This window comes from Centroberyx affinis, unplaced genomic scaffold, assembly GCF_046629955.1.
Source record: "Centroberyx affinis isolate AG114_WGS23_722 - 3 ecotype Tasmania unplaced genomic scaffold, CSIRO-AGI_Caff_v1 ptg000256l_1, whole genome shotgun sequence".
Taxonomy (NCBI): Eukaryota; Metazoa; Chordata; class Actinopteri; order Beryciformes; family Berycidae; genus Centroberyx; species Centroberyx affinis.
In genome coordinates this window covers 127,532-144,336 of record NW_027278938.1, presented here as the reverse complement: position 1 = coordinate 144,336, position 16,805 = coordinate 127,532, and the positions used below count along the sequence as shown (strand labels likewise).

General features: G+C 43.2%; 1 protein-coding gene and 1 pseudogene across 1 annotated transcript; one reads left to right on the top strand and one right to left on the bottom strand.

Moving 5' to 3' along the window:
* Positions 1-920: 920 nt before the first annotated feature.
* On the top strand, positions 921-8,285 carry LOC139666554 (uncharacterized). Its single transcript, XM_071545825.1, has 15 exons — positions 921-960; positions 1,077-1,124; positions 1,252-1,308; positions 2,379-2,432; positions 2,792-2,827; positions 3,040-3,087; positions 3,185-3,244; positions 3,593-3,640; positions 5,407-5,448; positions 5,624-5,683; positions 6,332-6,406; positions 6,638-6,670; positions 6,936-6,977; positions 7,538-7,594; positions 8,015-8,285. Exons 5-15 carry the CDS (start codon positions 2,818-2,820, stop codon positions 8,017-8,019), a joined length of 480 nt encoding a protein of 159 aa, XP_071401926.1. The 5' UTR covers positions 921-960; positions 1,077-1,124; positions 1,252-1,308; positions 2,379-2,432; positions 2,792-2,817; the 3' UTR covers positions 8,020-8,285.
* Positions 8,286-8,551: 266 nt separating this feature from the next.
* LOC139666525 (perforin-1-like) lies at positions 8,552-12,804 on the bottom strand (annotated as a pseudogene).
* Between the last annotated feature and the right edge of the window lie 4,001 nt (positions 12,805-16,805).

The following is a 16,805-nucleotide window of genomic DNA, read 5'->3' as shown; positions in this document are numbered from 1 at the left end:
TGCATTATTGTGGCTCATATATGCTTATGGTTGATTCAGCTGATAATCAATTCAAAGGAAATTTTAAACTTCTGCCAGCGTGTCTGTGTCAATTTGTTTCTTTATCTTAATGTTACCAGAGTTGATTTGGGATGGTTAATGCTGTAGCATGTATAGCTATATTATAGGTACAGAAGGCCAAAGTACATCTGGTGCAGTTTGTTTGGTTTCTTGGTACTCAGTAAAAAATGTTGTGGTTTCCAGGAAGTGGTGCTGATGCTACCCACAAAACTTATCTCTGCGTCTCTGTGTCTCTTTGTCTGTTTGACTCGTCACGTGTGGAGCGTGTTTCAGGTCGCAACACACTGTTCAATAGTTACCCGTCTGGAGGTTTAGAATCTGGCCTTGTGGTTTTTAGGAATCGATCCGCCCAAAGGAAAGGGCACTAAAGCATCCATAATAGATATAGAAATCCGTGGCGTGTCTCTTTGTTCCCCTTTAATCTGCACGTGTCAAACACTCTTCGTCTACAGCAACCACTTTGTGTCTATGGAGACTGCATGAAGTGGGAAATTATGCCCCACGTCAATCATGTGTCAGTCTCGGTGCTTCAGTGATTTAGTTTCATATCCTAAGAGCGTACTTTTGACTCTGTGTTTGACTGCTGACTGACAACGAGGGTGAAGCGTGACTCGATTTAAACCCGATTCTCACTTTTGTCTTCCTACTAAAGCCGGCTTTGTTCCTGTTGTATCTGCTCAGGCTCTGAGCCAGGAGCAGTATTGCGTGATGGGTGCCCGTGTTTTCTCTCCGTACCGGTCCGTACCGGTGTTATGTGATAAATCCAGGGATTGTGTCCCTCGGGCTCACAGCCAATCACAGGTGATTATGCTGAGGTTGTGCTGACTTATTTCACAGGCTATATTGGCGGAGCAGGAAACTACCTTGGAGCAAGCCTGGGCGCTGGGGGCTATGGAGCAGGTAATGTTGGACACTGACAGATAGCACATAAAAACTAACAGTCTGTGTTAGCTGAGTGGGACATTGATGTAGATTTACGCAGCCTGTGGTAAAATACTGCCATGCCCCGCCCACAGGTTTGGGACAGGGAGGATACCTGGGTGGTGCAGCGGGAAAACACGGAGGTGAGCATTTGCATTTTCCTTCCTTTTTTCTTTTGTTTATGCTGAAAGTTTTACACTCTCATTTCTCCCCTGATTCTCTCCCTCTTTTTTTTTTTTTTTTTTTAAAAAAACCTTAAAAAAATCTCAGCTGCTGCTGCTCTCGGACAGGGTGTTTATCCCCAAGGTGTTGCAGGAAAGTTAGCTGGTGAGGCTCTTAAATAATTCTCTCCCGGTCCCTCGGTCTACCCTTATCCTTTTATCAACCTTTTCTCCTTTACCCTCTGCTCCCACTCTTGCTTAAAAGTGATGTTGAACTTTGGTGGTACCTTGGGTTGTGTAGCTTCCTGGCCATCATATAACCCTAAAATCAGCATTGTATAGCCATTGTATTGCAAAACAGGTCTCAAAATCACACTTCTAGCACATAAACGAATGTGAACAAAGCAGATTCTGACAATATATAAAAAAAACTAGTCATTCTGTTGAATTGTTTTTAAGTGAATCGTTTTCTTTATGCTATTAAACCTTTCAGTTTGAGCAAGTGTAACACCGAAATCAGGTCGAAGGAAACAAAGAAAATAATATGTTTATCAATAATGTAAATGTAAATGTAATGTAATGTAAATAGGTGAAAAAAGGTCAGAGACAGGACTTTGACAAAGCAGATTCTGTCAATATATGAGTCTCTCACTTTTTTCCGCCTATTAGTTCAACATCACTTTAAAGGCCTCCTCCACTGACCTCATGACCCCATTCAAATGTATAAGCTCATCTGAAAACACGCCCTCAAAAAGAGACGCAGGGTTTTCTCCTCCTGATACACTGAAATAAAACGAGCTCTAAAGTGCAGAAGGAGATTCAAGGCGAGAGTCACTGCTGCTCATGTTTCAGTGGGCAAGAATCAGATGTTACTCCTACTTTGCATTGTAAACTAATTAATTTGCTTGCAAGGCTTGCTTGAAAAAAATGACAAAATTTGTTTTTGAGCTCACTGGAGGGAGTGCTTTCATATCTTCCTTTCCTTAAACTGGTGAATAATTGATATAATATTCTTCAAAAGTTGGATGCAACAACAATTTATTCCATAAATCTCTTTCTTCCTGTAAATCTCTCTCTCTTGCTTTGTCGGTATGGAAGCCAATGCATGGAAATCAGTCTCTTATTGTACTTTTACACCCTAGCATGCTTCATATTTGTTCCTGGACAACTTTTCTCATTGTAAACGAATACAAAAGTTGGGTGTGTGCCCCATGTTTTGAATTGGTGTTATCACAGGCTACGGTGACGGAGCAGCAGGATACGCAGGCGCCGGGGCAGGAAATGGCTTCGGTAAGCGGCCATTTATCAGAACATGGAGAGAAACTCACAATCTATTGGGACTGTTGACACTTAAAGCACATGATCAAACTGAGTACAGTGCAAGTAAACTGATATCCTAAAGTAGAGGATCCTTTAAATAGAAACAAGGCAGTCAACAAGCACTTAGGAGAAGGAAGGACAGAAGCAAAACCTTAACCTTGAAACATGAGCCGGTGTAGATATGAATGGACTCACCGGGGATTAGCGGCCCTCAATACTCAATGCTGCTTGATGTCAGAGGCAATCTGCATCAAGGTTGTCACTGACAGGAGGAATCATCTTCAGTGAAGACAGGCTGATCCTTTGTTTCCTCTCTGTTCCCACTGCAGGTGGAGACGCAGCTGCAAAAGCACTTATGTCTGCAGGTATTTGGGTGTCGGCATGACGACCGTCCGCCTGCATGCATGCATCCCGTCCCCTCTCTTCTAAATATTTCCTTATCTCTAGGTGCAAACAGAAATCTCAAACGCAGCGCTGACCCGCTGGAGTGGAGAAGCCTTGTGTTGCGTCGAGCTCTGATGTTCGTTTTGAAATGTGATTATCGGTGAAATATTTGAACACGCGCCTCTCCTCTCAGCAGGTTATGGGAATGGTTACAGCGCCGGTACCAACGGTTATGGAGCTGGTGAGTGCTGTCTAAAAAACCCAAGGCAGGCTCAGTCTACTAACAAACTCACCCACTTACATACATAATTATAATGCTAATTAGAGTTATGTTTCAGGGCTTGGGTACCCTGCAGAGTTAGCTGATGGTGCTGGGAGCAAAGCAGTGAGGAGCGAAGGTAACGATTCTGCCGAGTTATAACCTTCCTGAACCCATAACAGGTCATAACACTAATCTATAGCTGCTTAACCTTTGACATGTGATGGCTAAACAAAGAGAGACCGACAGGAAAATACATTTCCACTGCCGAGCACGTCCAGTGTGTTAGTTTATCCACTGGGTGTAGCTATTGTCTCCGATTTATAGAGGCTGACTCGTCCAGTCTGCTGGTTTTCTGATCTTCTCCTCCTGCAGCTTCTTTTCACACTGTTTCCGTGGGTGTTTTTTTTGGGTGTTTTTTCCTATGGATCAGTTGATAGATCAACACTGTCTGACCCGTAGGTTTATGTTGGTCTGATTTTTCCAGGCCTCGGTGCAGCAGGGAGCTACGCTGGACAGGGCCATCCGGCGTATGGTAAGAGAGTCAAGCATGGAGCAGAATTAGGGGGGGACAGCTACGTGTTGCTCTGCCTCTGACACTGTAGTGAATAAACCAGCACAGGGGAAATATAATATGTGTAAAAGGATGGAAGGAACTACTCACCTTCATGTTTTTTATGTGTGAGGGGTGATGGAGCATCCCCCCCCCCCCTCACCGTTTACCACACAGCTACTCCCACTTGTTTCTGGTGACACCTCATACACAGCTAGTCCAGTCATATCACATATAGGCTATTTCAGCACGCTCATATTTCACTACGATTCTTTGTCTATGAATTCAATTCTAGTAAACTGCAAGACCAAAACATAGCTGTGTGTGTTTAAGTGCTGTGCTTCTTCCTCACCACTACGGCTTCAATTTGTCACCACTTCTAAAACTTTTCGAGGAGGTGATTGTCCTCCCACTAGCACCCGGTATGTGTCATGGTATCATATCTTCATATTCAAACATAAAGAAAGCGGTTCACTTAGAAACAATTCAGCAACACGACTAGTTTTTTTAATATACTGTCAGAATCTGTTTTGTTCGCGTTCGTTTATGTGCTAGAAGTGTGATTTTGAGACCTGAATGGAGAGAGAAAAAAACGCAATTCTCCCATCGTCACCAAACAGAAACAGATAACAGAGAATTGCTGATTTTGGGGTTATATCATGGCCAGAAATATGAAAGCATTTCTGACAAGGTATCAAGTCTTCCATCTGCTTGCCCTGACTCATCTAACCGCCTCTGTTGTTGTCTAACCTCTTCCTCACTCCTCCCTGTGTAACCCTCCATCCTCCTTCATGCAGTATCCTGTATATGTCTGTAGGGGGCGCTGGCTCTGGTCCTGGTGGCGCTCTGGCCTATGGGGCGCAGGCCCTGCTGGTCGTCCCGGCGGGGCAGGGGGCTGATGGGAAGTTGGGTGGGTTTGCTGGGGCCATGGGCCTGGGAACTGACTCTGGCCTGGGTAAATACATACATGGGCTGGAGTGGCGGTTCTCAACATGAGGTCTGGGAATCCCTGGGAGGTCGTCAGGAAAATAAATTGAACGAATAGTTTCATTTTACTGGAATTTGATGTATTGAGAGGACAGTACAGGCGTCATAGGTTTCACTTTCTTTGCTATCATCACCTCTTCTGTTAAAAGTAACAATCGTCAACAGCAAAATTATCATGGTTTGTAGGCTGAATCTCAAATGGGGGTCCCTGGCCAGATGCATAATTTGGTGGTTTACTGACATGAAAATGTTTGAGAAGCCCCGTGGCTAGGGAGGAAAAACCAGACGAGACAGAGAGAGACAGAGGGGAAATACAGAGAATAGAAAGAGACGGGAGAACAGAACTGAAAACAGACAGGTGTGAAATGCAGCTGACAATTGAGAAGTGAACCGATGGATAAACATAGCATGAGCAAACTAGAAGGAACAGCCCAAATCACCGCCAACGCTCAACAACTCTCCAACTTGCAAAGCTGCAGCCTCCGTAACAGTTTGCTTGAATGAAAAACATCTAGTGGCGGAAATCCCAGATTCGGATCATCACTAACATCTAATCAAATCTGTCTAATCAAATCTAAATCTTCCCACCAAATTTCAGTTAAATCCTTAAGTTTTTGAGATATCTTGCTAATAAACTGACACACAGACAGTGGTGACAGTGGAGAATATGGGTCTATGCCTCCAATTCAGGGAGGAGAGCTTTGTCTACACACATTTGCTTTTGATCATTGAAGACTGAAGCGCCTCATGTCTTGTTTCAGGAGCGCTCGGTGCAGGAATGGAACCAACCGGCGGTAAATTCGGTGAGCAGTTCTGACACACATGGCCTCACTTTTCTGTCACACACTTAGTCAGGCTTCTGTCTGCGTGGTTTTTCATCCATGAGTCAGACGCTGAACAGTGAACTATCGCACATGTAGGTGAAAGAGCAGAGAGGAAGGGAAATGAGTCAATCTAACCGTGTGACTTTTCCTACAGGTGGAGGAGCCGGTCAGCTTCCTTATGCTGGCGCTCCAGTGATTCCTACTGGACTGGATGGTAAGAGCTGTGTGTGTGCATCTGTGTGTGTGTGTGTGTGTGCGCATGTCTATGTTTGTGCATGTACAGTTCATGTGCGTGCCTGTGTGTCTGTGCATGATAACATGCGTTTGTGATCATCTGGATTACAATCAAGGATGTAGAGAAGAGTAAAACCGCAAAACCCAGTTTTTTATTTGCAGAATTAGTGTTTTACCCACTTGTATTTGTGTTTTACCCACTTTATATACACAGTACACATCATAATAAGTCATATCAAACCCATGTTTATGACCCAATATTTATGACCCAAGTTATATGAAGATAGGATTTTAAAGGTGCGTCAAGTCAGGCCCTTAATCACTGTTACGGTCTAAAAAGGCTTCACAACGCCCAGATTATGAAACAATAAATGAAAACTACAGCCTCCAACCTTACACCCTCAATGAGAACAAGGAAAAACTCCCATTAAAAATGAAATGAATGAAGAAATGAATGACTTTCTGACAATATAATTGATTTTTTTCTTGATATTGGTGGTGGTTTGCTTTCTGAAGAGTAGTTTACCCTCTTTTTTCTTCACTGCCGCACCACCGATTACAAGCTATAACCGATATAGAAATAGTTTGGTGTGATTAAACTCAAATGTACCATTTATCCTTCTCTCAGGCGATGGCGGCTACCCGTACGACGCTCAGCACCTCAGCCTGGGGGCTGATGCTGACAAAACCGCCAACAAATACGGTGAGAATGAGTGAGCGTGCGTGTGTGTGAGAAGGTGTGAAAAGCTTGCGTGTGACGGAAACGGCTGTCTAACCGCGACTTGTCTCTTTGGGCCTGTTAAAACCTGGCCATCTCTCTGGGTTCCCAAGCTTATGGACTGGAGACTGATGGGAAAGCTAATTGCAAAAATGGTACATGTTTATGTCCCATGTCCCATGTGTGCATGTGTTTACTTGGTGTGTGTCGTTTCAGGAGGCGGAGCAGGATATGGAGCTCAGCAAACAGGTGATCCCTCATGCAGTCACACACACAAACACACACACACACACACACACGTAAGAATCCCTGCATACCACGCATAAACCTCCAACTGCCTTTTCTAACACCAGTACATCACATTTCAATGCACATTGTAGGTTAATAGCATGAGGAATTACTCTATGTGTGTGTGGTGCAAGTGTGTGTGTGTCTTGCATAATGGTCTTGTGTGTTTCTGACGTCTTTCCTGCCCTGTTTTATAACGTAACTCTGCTTTTATGTGGCTGCCAAGGCTACGCTGGACAGCTAGGCGCGGGTCAAGAGGCCTATGCCGGTAAGCAATAAACACCCGGACTTCCTCCATTCATGTCCCACTTTCACCCACTTCTCTCTTTCTGGTGGCCTATCAGTCATGTTGCACAACATTTACAATAAGGTGTGTAGTATGCTGTACACACCCATACACACACACACACACACATTTTGCTGTACTGCAAAATTACTTTCAAATCTATTTGTTATGTTGATTTTGTATGTGATCTGGCCAAAGTTCATATCAAGTTCTATCATAGTTAGTTAGTCTTAGTTTTGTAACTTTTATCCTCAGTAAAACAAAGGAGGTGAATCTATTTTTGGAAAATAATCTATGGTCTGAAAGTGTAAAATTTCCTTTTACACTTTCAGACCATGGACTTTTACTTAGAATGCATTTCGGATCATTTGTCACTCAAAAAGTGCAGCAAACGACAGGAGAGTGTCGGTGTGGATAGAGTGTTAACTGACTGTATATCTAGAAATAAAAGTCAACATCCAACCTTCTGACCTCATTAGTTTACTGCTGCTGTTCCTCCCTGAGCATATTTGTAATGCCTAACTGGGTTGATCCTGTCACAGCAGGGCAGGGTGGCAAATACGGCGGAGTGAACGGCCTCCTTGGAAAGGGATACAAAGGTGAGAGGACGAGGGTTTACCCCTGGTGCATGAGTCACTCCATGATGTACGCTGCAAAAGAGACTCATATAATATAGTACTGGGTCTTAAAATCTGGTGTGTCATTAAAAAATTGGCAAATTCTGCCAGTGGGGTTTAGAGTAACTTCCCTTGTTTCCAAAGCAAATCAACTTGTTTTAAGAATTTCCTTGAATCAAGAGTCATTTTCTTGATACAGCTGAACTTATCTCACCCTTCCCATCGGAAGAAACTTTCACATGATTTTATGAGACTAACTGACTTGTTAAGATGGGCATTTTTTGTAGTGCATTGTGATTGTGCTACCATTGCATTCATTTTGTCTGTCACGTGTTACTGCTCAGTCGAATGCATCATTTTCTTTTCTCATTCTGTCTCATTATTTTTCCTGTCTATAACCAGGCTAATTCAACTGACCTGGACTTCCTCAAGTGGATCCATTTTCTATTTCCATAATGTGTTCATTGTAATGTGTTTTTAAAGCTTCTTTTTTTTTTTTTTTTTTTTTCCACTCCATTTTTGTCCGGTTGTGTTATGTTTTGTTTTGTCTTTTTATTTTTCAAGGTCCTTGTCTTGTGTCTCTGTGTGTTTCCTGTCTGTTAGTGGAGGTTTGTTACCCGTGTGTGTCTGACATGTTGATCCACAACCTGCCAAAACCTGCCGGTCTCCTCATTCTGCCAATGTTGAAAAATGAATGATGAATGTAAAATAGATATGCAAGAAGTGCAAGAAAATTGTGTCTATGTTTAAAAATAAATATTAAAATGGTAATAAACAGTTTGAAGCAAATAAATTATCTGTCAAATAAAGTTTCTGAGTCAAAACGTTGCGTATAATGTTTACCTTCACACATTGTTCTCTTTAGTAACGTCATGAAAGCCTCATCCGTACACAGGAAGTTTTACCACTTCCTCTCTCATGTAGGGCAACGCCGCTGAAGATAAATTAAACACTCGCATTGACAAATCAAAACTAAAAGTAATGAGCTGAAACATAATATTCTCCTTACAGATCAGATACTCTACTTTTTATTTGGCATAAACAATATCAAGTCAAAAACCCATGAGGAAAATGCTTCTAGGCATAAAACACATATATAAAATATATAAAAAGAGTAAAATATTAAAACACAATTGTACAATACCATAAATCTGCAACTATATTTATCTGGAATCTACAAATGAAAATGATTTGTAAGCAAAAGTTGCAAAGAATAAGCAATTAAATAGAACACTGATTTACAAAACAAATGTTTTTGTTTCAACTCAACATTTCAACAACTGCAGTAACTTTAAGATGTCCTATTGCAGTAAATATGCAGTTATATAAGATTTATGAAATTATCTTGTTGATAGAGGCAATTTTTCCAAATTATTCCAAAACCAGTTCAGACTGTACAGTCCTTTTTAGAAGATGTACACTGCTGCTTTCATTCATATTTTGAACATGTTTTGGCCCTTTATGTCAACATATTTCAGCTATGTTTTGTTCATGTTGATGAGCTCCATTTCTGAGAGCTTACATTAGAAAGACTCTACTGCGGTACACAAATCTCATTTTACTCTCATTCTTTCGGTATACAGACAAACTGTGATTGTGTTAAATCTACAAATAGTTGAATGTAGATTTAACTGAAATAAACAGTGAATGTACAAACTATTAGGGACATCTTCCTGATATTGAGTTGAAGCCCCTTTTGCACAATCCACATCTCAACTGTCTCAAAATTTAAAAACCCTTCTCTAACTCATCTGCATCTCTTTATCTACATCTCCCTCCCTTGTGATTGGTTTATATTTAATAAGGGAAATCAATAAGGGATAATGGCTTTTGTCTGGATTCACCTCATCACTGTACTTCATGAAAAGAGTTAAGTGTCCCTAATATTTTCTACGTTCAGTACGAGCATCAGTGTGGCTGTGGATAGTTGTTATCACACCCCAGCACACTGCTGACTCTTGGCAGAAAGACTCTGGTTGCTCTGTGAGCGAGATTCATCCACAAACACACCCATCTTGATCAGGAAGGCCTTCGGGACGGGGTGGGCATGACGGGACACATACAGCTTCTGCAGATGTTGACTCATAGGAGAAGCTTTATAGTCGGCACACGTAGGTCCGCTCAGACTCGGAGCACATGTCACCTCCCATTTGTAGTACAGCCGGCCGTGCTGAAGGTTGCACAGGTCCTGCTTCACTCCTGCAGTCAGGCCTCGCTCACATTCTCCCAAAAGGTCATCATCCCACTTGCTGTCCTCATCCCACACTTCAAATCTCACTTTGCTCCCTGTTGACAGATCCTGGGTGCCCAGGTCGACGGTCATGGCCCAGTGGGGGTGGTTGTTGTTCCAAATGACAGGAGAGCGTCTGACCATCTGCCCGTTGAAGAACACCTTCACGTAGCCGTCGGTGGCGGTGCTGTGGTCGCCCCACAGATCGGCCCCTCGCTGTACGGTGATGATGACCCGGGCCATGCCCTTGCGTACCGGGCAGCAGTCTTGGCCCACAGCGGGGTCGTTGTGGCAGCTGCAGAGGCACGGATTGTTCCGGTCACTCTTGATGCCGGCCTGGCACGGCTCGCTGCAGTTCCTCAGCAGGGCTTTCTCCAGGATGTAGTGGCTGACGGCCGAGCGCAGGTTCTTCCGGACTGGGGTGTTAACGGGCAGCAACTCGTGAAGGGAGTCCAGGGAATATGAGACGATGTCTGGATTCTGCGGTAGGGAGTTCAGCCATTCCTTGTAGGCCGATGGATCTTTGTCAGCGGAGAAGAGAAGCTCCGGCTCTGTGGTTTGGCCGCCCTTTATTTCTGTGAACCTGCAGAGAGAGAAGGCAGGATGATTTTGTGAAGGGGTGTAGAGCCAGAACATGCATCAACGCTAAAAAGGAAAATGGGTTTGGGGGATCTAAGAGAAGGAAAATAAGCTGTCAACTGAATGGGGCAAATATACTTATAACTACTATATCCTTGTATGATTTTGAAAGTCTTACAACATTGGTTTGTTCTAGGAAAAGTCATGGAGGGACATTTTGAAATCTGAGATATTTCAACTCAAAGATTCAAAACAGCCCTCAGTTGACCACAGTTTGGTCTTTCTAGCATTAACAGTAATAGACATTTAGAGGGAAGAACTTGATGAAAGTGTGTGACAGAAGAGAGACAAACAACAAATATTCTGCAGAAAATGTTCCTTGCCTGTCGCTGAAGGTGCTGGAGAAGCTGGACTTGCTCTCTGTCTTGTCCATGTCCTTCTGGCAGTGTTTGGACTCGGTCTTCATGTTGTTCTCACCAATGCTGGCAGACGCCTCCACATCCAGGCACATCTGCACCTCCTCCACGCTTAAGCCCTGCAGGCTGGCCTGGCACTGCCTGATGCTGGTCACAGACTGGACACTTCCTCCCAGCTTCACCTGGAACGATGGAGGAAACAATTTAAACACCTGCTGTGAAAGCCAATGTGTCACTTTCTCTAAGTCTCCTGATGTGTGAATTTCTAGATTCCTATTGTGGCTCACCTTAGTGATATAATGGGTGCCAAAGTTGTCAATCAGCTTGTAATATCGTTGTTTGTTCTCAGGGCTGTAAGTTTTGGGGAGGTTCTTCACTGCTGCGCGGAATTCTCTGTGCAACTTGGGACTGCTGGACACTCTGTAGCTGTTTCAAGAGAGAAGCAAGGCAGAAAAGAAAGATAAACAATTATATATCAAATATATACATTGCTAATAATGTTTCATTCAGAGTGTGAAGAGATGCGTTTTATTCGAGGCCCCATGTGTTTTGGAACAACCATGATCTTACCTGTAGTACTCGCAGGACATGCTGTGGCTCGTGAAACTGAACTTGTCATTCTTGGTTTTCTCCATGGAGTATTCGGCCAGTTTCGACTGAGTGCCAGCCAGCATCAGCGACCCGCCTTTATTCGCCACATTGACATCTAGATTGACCTGCCAGTTGTTGTCCACCGCAGAGCTGCTGGAACTGACCAGAGACTCGCTGGATCTATGCAGTTTGCTGGACACTTTCATGCTGCACGCCTGCTTCGGTCTCCAGTCCACTACTGACAAGGGCAGCTTCTGCTTCCTGCCCTCCAGGTACGGGTTGGCACACAGCCTGCAGGTCTTGTCCTTGTGCTTCCACACGTTCATGTCGATCACATAGGCTCCTTTACGTTTCATTTTGGTGATGTCGAAGCCTTCCCCGCCAAGTTGGTCCCCGGGGCGAATTCTGCGTCTTTGCACTGGTTGGCTGTCCCTGCTGTACAGGACTGATAACTGCAGTGAGGGAGGGACAGCAGGAGGCCGGCACTGAGGCAGAGGTTCAACAGAAACATGTTGCTGTGAAGTTGGGCGATGGATGCAAACTGCTGGTTTATCCTGAAAAAGAAATGCGCTTTTAAAAATTGAAGTGATCAGGTGAACAAATGTAATCTCTGGTCAAATAAAGTTACCAGATCAAATTGTATGTTTGTTAATCATGTAACAGGTTAAAAACATAAGTTATTAATTTCACCAAATCATTCCCGTTCATTATTTTTGTTCTCTTGGGTCTGCATCTCCTACCTGTGTGTCATTTGGGGCCAGCGTAGCGACATAGCTGACATTTGGGGTTTTGCGTACCCCGCGTGCGTACCCGCGTGCACGCGCATGTAGGTCATAACTTTTCTCAACTGACCAAGAGGTAGGCTGCGTCGAGAGAAACTCCCTGATAAACGTTTATACAATTTTTTAGATGTGGTTCTAACGTGATCTTATGGTTGTATCTTGTTCTATGTAATATCCGTTTCATTCTGTGTAAATCCTGACAATATTTGAGATCGCTAGCCACAATTTTAATTAATTTCCCTTTGGAGAGATTGGGCTAATGTTAGAATGCTGGGTTCGTTGCCTAGCTAGCTTAACAACCCCGCTGTATTCGCGGTAGGGCTGCAACTAACGATTATTTTCATTGTCGATTAATCTGTCGATTATTTTCTTGATTAATTGATTAGTTGTTTAGTCTATAAACAAATGTAATCTCTGGTCAAATAAAGTTACCAGATCAAATGGTATGTTTCTCCCACATGCTAAATAACTCAAGAACACACCATATTAAATTCATTAGGTTACATGTTATCAAAGTAGAAACATTCAAACCTAGTGAAATATATTTGCATAAAAGCAAATCAGGGTACTGACCTTTATCTTGCCTACTCATGCTGCATGTGCGAAACTGACTGGATGAGTGCCAGTCCTTTGTTTTATACCAGACCAACATAAAAAAAATAAAAATAAAAACAGGCCGGGGGGGGGGGGGGATGGGGGGGTGTCAGTGGTCTTCATAAGAACAGAGGAAAAAACATGTGGTTTGACAGTTCTGTAGGTGTTGAACATATGGAGGTATTTTTGGAGCAAAACATCTGAGCACCTGTGACAGTGGAATTTGTAGTTGTAGAAAATACTCACACATGTGTATCAGTAAATTTGAAGTCCCAGAGAAAAATGCTTTAAGAGTTGCAAACTTGTAGAATTATTTTCTCTCCCACAAACACAACACAACAGTTACACCTTCTCAAATTCTTCATTTACAGGTGCACAAATCCTATTCTACGAATCACAAATTAAGAAACTCATACCCTCACATTTTTGCTACAGTTGCTGCAGTGAATATGGTGCAAAACACATTCACACACCCGTATCAAATAATGTGAAGTCATGGACAAAATTTGCACATCCACATTTCACTGAGATATGTGGTGCAAAAGTCAGAGCGTGCGGAACTTGTCGTTTGTGAGCGAAAAAACAGCATTTGAGATTTGTAGCGGCAGATTCAAGCAGTTGTAGTTATTGACTTGTGTTTGTGCTAGAAAAATATCCAAGAAAAAAATTGTTTGTGAGAAAATATTCTACAGGTGTGCAACTCTCATTGCATGAATTCACATACTGATTTGCGGATGTGCAAATTTTGTCCATGACTTCACATTATTTGATACGGGTGTGTGAATGTGTTTTGCACCATACTGCAGCAACTGTAGCAAAAATGTGAGGGTATGAGTTTCTTAATTTGTGATTCGTAGAATAGGATTTGTGCACCTGTAAATGAAGAATTTGAGAAGGTGTAACTGTTGTGTTGTGTTTGTGGGAGAGAAAATAATTCTACAAGTTTGCAACTCTTAAAGCATTTTTCTCTGTGACTTAAAAGAAGTCACAGAGGTGCTCAGATGTTTTGCTCCAATAATACCTCCATATGAACAGTCCTAGAACTAACTGCGTTCACACCAAAAGCGTCATGAGCGCCGCTGGGCGCTCTGGTCGCTGGCTGCTCGCTGCCAGCCCTCAGCAGTCGTCACTAGGGGGGCGGGGCATACAAGCAGCGCTGCAAACATCAAGTTCGGTTGTGGCCAATATATGAAGTTTGTAGTAGAGCTATTCGGCAGGCCTGCCGTGAACTGTGACAAGCATGATCAAATAAACAAACTTCTACGTTTTCCTGCAAAATGTACCTAGTCTGTATTTCCAAAAAACACTCATTAAAAAATGCTGTTTTACTTTAGCCTATTGTGTGCATGTGCATTGTGTACAGAAATAATATTAATTGATATATATTGATGATATATTCATAGATGGCCTATATTATCCTAATTGGGTATAGCCTATGAAACTATATGTTTGACCAGCTGTTAAATTTTAGGGAAAACAGGCTACATGGCCTTCTATGCCTATAGGTTGGATGTTAAAAAAATAAATAAATAAATAAAAAATATAAGGAAAAGGGTGTGTAGGCCTATATATATCATGCACATCATCAGTTGTCCTCTTTCATCATGGATCGCACTTGGTGAGCCTGCTGTGTCTTGGAGCTGTTTATTTGCGGATGAAACGCCGGCGCCGTAGGTCCAAATGGGTCCACACGGTTTTGTAAAATAGGCGGCTCCACGGCGAATTTCACCGGTTGGTGCAGGAGCTGCGTTTGGACGACACTTGGTTTCAGCGTTATTTCAGACTTGACAAAAGTCGGTTTGATGATCTGCTGACCAAGGTTGCACCAAGGATTCAGAGGATGGACACCAACTACAGGCGAGCGATAGTCCCGCTGAACGACTTGCTATCTGTCTGCGGTGAGTGTTGACTAGACACACACACACACAATATGTGCCTTATTGATGTAAATTATGAACAGTAATAACTTTACATTTAAATGAATCCTCCTTCAACCCCAAACTTTTTTGATTCAACAGATACCTTGCAACTGGGGATTCCTTTCGCACCATAGCATACAACTACCATGTGGGGCATTCCACAGTGTCTGGTATTGTGACGGAGGTAGCCAGGGCAATATGGGATTGCCTGGTAGAGGAGTTCATGCCTGTCCCAACCACTGAGGACTGGAGGGCCATTGCAGCTGACTTCTCCCAGCGCTGGAACTTCCCAAACTGTTTGGGATCCATTGATGGGAAGCATGTGGTGATCCAGGCTCCTGATAATTCTGGGTCACTCTCCTACAACTACAAGGGGACTTTCTCTGTAGTCCTTTTGGTAGTTGTAGATGCAAAATATTGCTTGGATGTCGGCGCTTATGGCAGGACCAGTGATGGAGGGACCCTGGCAAATTCCACCTTTGGTCAGGCCCTCAGAGATGGCACTCTCAGCATCCCTGAAGACACCCTGCTTCCAGGAGCAGTATACCTGGGACCCCAACCCCATGTTTTCGTGGGAGACGAGGCCTTTCCCCTCCGCAGAGACCTCATGAGGCCTTGTCAACCTCTCTCCTAGGAACAGGGTGTTGAACTACAGGCTGTCCCGTGCAAGGCTGATAGTTGAGAATACCTTTGGTATTCTTTCTTCCAGCATGTACCGACGCGTTATTGGTATCAGGCCTGCAAATGTGGAGGCATGTGTGGAGGCTACCTGTGTCCTTCACAATTACCTCAGGAGAAGCACGAGGACCAGGAGGGAACCAGTGGCTGTGTCAGAGGGGGAGATGTCAGTACTCCAGGACATCTGAAGAGTGGGGAGCAACAATGCAGCACAGGAGGCAATCCGCGTGAGGGAGACCTATGCTTCCTACTTCTCAGCTGAGGGTGCAGTACCTTGGCAACCCATGGCATGAGGCCGGGCACAAAAAGGCTATTTTAAGAGCCACCCACATTAAACTAAAAGGCATTTTCCATTTGTTGTGTTGTTTGTTCTCATACTCTCTGGGTCACAAATAATATAGTTCACACCACAAATAGTTTATCATCATTATTATTATTACCAATTTACTATTAAGTCAAGTCAAGTCAAGTCAAATTTATTTATACAGCACATTTCATACACAGGGCAACACAATGTGCTTTACATAAAAAGACAATACAGTATGCATATGCAATATGCATCAACAAGTGTTAGTGCAGTTACACAAGAATCAGTGCAGAATATGCCAATGTCAAAATATACAAAACACACACACACAGACTCACACACACACACACACACACACACACACACACACACACACACACACATACACATTAAGAACTTAGCCATAGATTGTTGTGAAAAGAAAGGTTTTTAACCTGGTTTTAAAGGTGTTCAGTGTGGGGGCCTCTCTCAGGTCCTCAGGCAGGGCGTTCCATCTACTTGGGGCATAAATACAAAAGGCAGCATCCCCTGCTTTGGAGTTAGTACGAGGGACGGTTAAAAGACCGCTGCCTGTGGACCTGAGAGTTCTTGCTGGTTTGTATCTAATTAGCATGTCTGTTATATACTGAGGTGCAAGGCCATTTAGAGCTTTGTAAACAAGTAGTAGAATTTTAAAATCGATTCTAGTTTTGACAGGGAGCCAATGCAGGGATCTAAGAACCGGCGTAATGTGTTCAGACTTTTTAGTTCCGGTGAGAACGCGTGCAGCTGCATTTTGAATTAACTGTAGTCGCCGCACAGCTGATTTTGGGAGGCCGGTGAAAAGACCATTACAGTAGTCTAGTCTACTTGTTATAAATGCATGAATTAATTTCTCAGAGTCTGATTTTGATAGAAAGCCCCTCAGTTTTGAAATGTTTTTTAGATGGTAGAAGGCTGATCTTGTGAGTTGATTGATATGGCTCTTAAAATTTAGATCGCCGTCTATGATTACACCCAGATTTCTAGCTTCACTTTTGCTCTCCAGAGACAGAGAACTGAGATGAGCTGCAATTTTCTGTCTCTGAGCCTTTGCACCAAAGATGAGTATTTCTGTT

Excerpts from the sequence above, each read along its gene's own strand:
- LOC139666554 (XM_071545825.1), top strand. Across the intron at positions 3,641-5,406 it reads ACAGGGCCATCCGGCGTATG|GAGCGCTCGGTGCAGGAATG; the intron begins GTAAGAGAGTCA and ends GTCTTGTTTCAG. Across the intron at positions 5,449-5,623 it reads ACCAACCGGCGGTAAATTCG|GTGGAGGAGCCGGTCAGCTT; the intron begins GTGAGCAGTTCT and ends CTTTTCCTACAG.